The sequence below is a fragment of the Atractosteus spatula genome, chromosome 10 (assembly GCF_055471065.1).
Source record: "Atractosteus spatula isolate fAtrSpa1 chromosome 10, fAtrSpa1.hap1, whole genome shotgun sequence".
Classification (NCBI taxonomy): Eukaryota; Metazoa; Chordata; class Actinopteri; order Semionotiformes; family Lepisosteidae; genus Atractosteus; species Atractosteus spatula.
The window spans coordinates 22,025,776-22,030,072 of NC_142715.1; the positions used below are offsets into that span (position 1 = coordinate 22,025,776).

The following is a 4,297-nucleotide window of genomic DNA, read 5'->3' on the forward strand; positions in this document are numbered from 1 at the left end:
GGACCTCAGAGCAAGCTTTGTCAAGAGTGGGATTTAAACCTGTGCCTCCAGGGTGACACCAGTATTTAAAGCTTTGGAAAATGTGTCAGCTTTTATAATTCATCTTCTTTGTGGAGTGAATGTTGTATTTGAGAGAAAAGTGAGGATGCTCACTAAGGTAGGGATGACATAGGTTCTGGCTATGCAGGAACTGTGAATCATATTCATACAACGTCATCAGAAAATAATGTTTAATAATGCTTAATTGCATTAAGTTTATGTGTCTGTTAAAGTGTGTATATATATTGTGTCCTGTCCCATTTAAAAAAAAATAGTTGCATTGAAAACTGTTAAAAAAACATTAAAATATGGATTAGTAATGGTGCCAAAATTGATTTTCTTATTAAGAGATTCATACAATATCTCCAATTCCTCATTATTTATTCTTTATTGCAAAAATTGTTATTGTACTAGATATTTATTCTTCCCAGGGGTAAATACAATTTTGATTGTGCAACAAAGACTTTGAGTTATTTGGTAGAATTTAATCAGATGTTTTACTCTTTTTCTTAAGAGTTACAGTAAAGGATCCTAATTTGTATGTTTTATACACATTTCTTGCTTAACATGATAAGTTAAAAGCTGTTACACAATTACAAGCCAATCCAATGAGAACAGTCTTAATTGTAAATTAAACAGGAATAAACTTAACATTACAAGATTGTAAAGAAATAAAGAATTCAATTTAGACTTATTTTTTTTGAATTGAATAAAACTAAAAACATTATGCAATTTATTATATACATAAAGTAAACTGCATGACTAGAACTAATTCTGTTCTAATCAACCATAAGAGAAATTACAGTCAACATTTAGTTTACTGGACTTATTCAAAAATGGGTGAGTACAAAGTGACTATGACTAATAGACATTTTAGGAACAAGTACAGGTTTATTCCATGCTGAAAAAAGAAGAAAGAAAACACAACGTGTTAGCTGTGGAACCTTTAACAGATGTCACAAGCTGAGCAAGCTACCTACTTCAACCAATAGACATTTCAGTTGACTTGACTAAGACTATGATTAAATTTAAAAACTGGTGACTAAATCTGTGTATTTTTAAGTCACCTTACTGGATAAAACCCTTTCCACACTGACTGCAGCTGAAAGGTCTCTCTCTGGTATGATTAGGAAAGGTGCAGCGGCTCTGTAACTAAGGATCTATACCTGTGAGAGGAAAGTTGCCGGTTCAAATCCCACGGCTGGCAGAGGAATCCTACTCTGGTGGGCCCCCGAGCAAGGCCCTTAACCCTAACTGCACCAAAGGTGTTGTACAAAGGGCTGACCCCAAGCTTCTCTCCCTATCTGTGGGCCTCATGGTGAACATGTTGCTAAAAGACAAAATCCTAACATGAGAAATTGTATATGGCCAATAAAGTGATCTTATCTTATGCACTGACAGTGTCTTAAGGTGATTCAGTTACTAAAACTCTTCCCACGCTGACTGCAGCAAAATAGCCTCTCTCCTGTTTGAATGCGCTGGTGGGTTCTTAAGTTACTTGACAGACTAAAACATTTCCCACACTGACTGCAGCTGAATGGTTTCTCTCCTGTGTGAATGCGCTGGTGGGTTCTTAAGTTACTTGATTTACTAAAACTCTTCCCACACTGACTGCAGCTGAACGGTCTCTCTCCTGTGTGAATACGCTGGTGGGCTTTTAAGGTACTTGAGTCTCTAAAACTCTTCCCACACTGACTACAACTGAATGGTCTCTCCCCTGTGTGAATATGCTGGTGTGCTTTTAAATGGTGTGACTGACTAAAACGCTTCCCACACTGACAGCAGCTGAATAATCTCTCTCCTGTGTGAATGGCCTGGTGAACTATTAAGCTACTTGACTGTCTAAAGCTCTTCCCACACTGACTGCAGCTAAATGGTCTCTCTCCTGTGTGAATGCGCTGGTGGACTATTAAGGCACTTGAGTCTCTAAAACTCTTCCCACACTGACTGCAGCTGAATGGTCTCTCTCCTGTGTGAATGCGCTGATGCCTTTTTAAGTCATGTGACTGACTAAAACTCTTCCCACACTGACTGCAGCTGAAAGGTCTCTCTCCTGTGTGAAGGTGCTGGTAGGGTTTTGAAATGCTAGACTGACAGAAACGCTGCTCCTCCCTGTGCCATAATGGCAGTTTGTCCACTCCATCTGAGCAAGGCCTTGAGTGATTCTTAATCATCCTCTGATCCTGCTGGGGTCTCTTATTCAGCAAATGGTTCATGGAATGATCTTGCTCTCTGTGCTGAAACTGATATTTGTTTTCTCCATCGTGTTTTTCAGTGTGCTGCTCACCAGTGTGAATCACCTGGGGCTCCTTCTTCAGCTCTGCGGGGTCAATCAACTGGGGCTGCCATGTCCTGCTCTGTAAGATTAAACTCACTCATTTCTTCTTTGAGCTCTTGTACAGAGACACGGTAACGTTCATTACAACCTTGTGTCATATTGTTTGTGTCCAGATTATTAATCTTCTCTGTAAAAGCATCACATACTAAGAGTACAGGTGTCCCACTCTCAGGCTCTGTCTTCATCATGTGCACAGAGTCCAGATCCTCCACACTCTGTCTGCTGTCTGTGTGCTGCTCACTGAGTTTCTCTTTCCCTTCTGCAGCAGTGAGCTCTGTCTCCTGCATCTGACTGGAGCCCCACTCCTCCTCACTGTGCTGCTGGTCAAGAGGAGCCCTTTCCCCAGCATCAGGGAGAGCACTGGCCTCTGAGCCTGAAAACACAGGACAAGAGGACAAGACCTTTATAATAATAATTTTTTATTCTTCACAGATCCTGTTGTCAGGGCTGTGCTCTGTTCAAGCATAAACATAGTCGACAAGACGTTACGTATTCAGAACCTGAAGTTATTTTAAAGAAAAACAACAACTTTCGTTATCTAAAGAAAATTATTCAGTCACCCACACGTGGTTGAAGTACATGCAGGGTCGCGTAGTATAATGACGTCATTCGTTAGCGCGGCCGCAACTTCAAAACAATAGAGAAGCGGAGCTGAGAAAGAGGAGTTTCTTCAGCCGGACATAAACTTCTCTGCACTTCCTAGCGCCACCTAGTCAAGAGGAGTGAATCACCTGCGACCTTCGCCGTTCGTAACGGAACAGATGGATTTTTTTGCCCTTCCACAACCATCCTCCCCAACGAAAACTTCTCAAGTGGATTTTTTCAATTGGATTTTTATCTCCCTATGCAGGTTTTTGGTTAAAGAAAAAAAATGGTGTCGTTCTCTTGCCAACTGGCAGTATTTCTTCTGCACTTATAAGCAAGATTTCTATTTCATATTTCACAAATTGTTAGAAATTCTCGAAAAACAAGTGGTTCCAAGAAAGGAAATAAATACTTGCATTTAACAAAATCAAGCCATATGTGGTCGTCCTTAATGATACATTCTGTATGACAAGACAGGAAGAAAGACACCTCAGGACTTCGGACACAGGATCTCCTGTTTATTGAGAGAAGGTTTAACCATCTGTCAGTTTTCATGTCCAAGGAGCTCAATTTGCATTCCGTGTACAACAGCGTGTCTTCTACACCTGCCACTGAAGCACAGCACAGGCTCAGCATCTTGACATCTCCCAAACAGAGACACACAGAGACCTTTTGGTGGGATTGTGGCTCACAAGGGGAGAAGAGACAATTTCCAGAGCAGGATTTGTTACATTTGAGTATCGTGAACACAAATCAGTGCCCGCTTGTATTTCTGTGTTTTTTTTAAATTTTACAGAAAGTTTAAATGTGACTTTGAAGGCATTATAATATTCACAACCTTGGCAAAAAATGGTTGTCCATAATTGTTGTTTATGTTTGATTAACAGACAAAATATGACAACCCCTCTACTGAGCATATGCTTTATTTTCCTGATGTACAGTACATTGATTAAACACATACCTTAGATGTATAAATGTGGTCCGTAATTGGTCTAGAATGAAATTTTAATATACGTATATCATTATACGTCAATTACACATCTCTGATTATACAGTATGTCCATTATACATAAATGGTTGGAGTTTTATTATACGGAAACATTTAGAGGACTATTATACCTATATCATTAAAGGTCTATTATACATCAAAGATAGGTCTCATAGGTGTAGAAACTAGTAAATCAAGCCAATGATTTGGTCTAGAAATTTATTCTGAGAATATACAATTATTCACCCCTGAAAAATATATAGTTCAAATTATGCATTTTATACAATATTGTAATAAACAAATGGCTAATCATCATAAAAAACACAAGTATTAAACTTCAGCTACAA

At 39.0% G+C, this 4,297-nt stretch overlaps 1 protein-coding gene across 1 annotated transcript; it reads right to left on the minus strand.

Annotated features, from left to right (window-relative positions):
- Nucleotides 1-1,454: 1,454 nt before the first annotated feature.
- On the minus strand, nt 1,455-2,393 carry LOC148825824 (uncharacterized). The gene has a single exon (XM_088926298.1). The coding sequence runs from the start codon at nt 2,253-2,255 to the stop codon at nt 1,455-1,457; it is 801 nt and encodes a 266-aa protein (XP_088782424.1). The 5' UTR covers nt 2,256-2,393.
- Nucleotides 2,394-4,297: the final 1,904 nt, after the last annotated feature.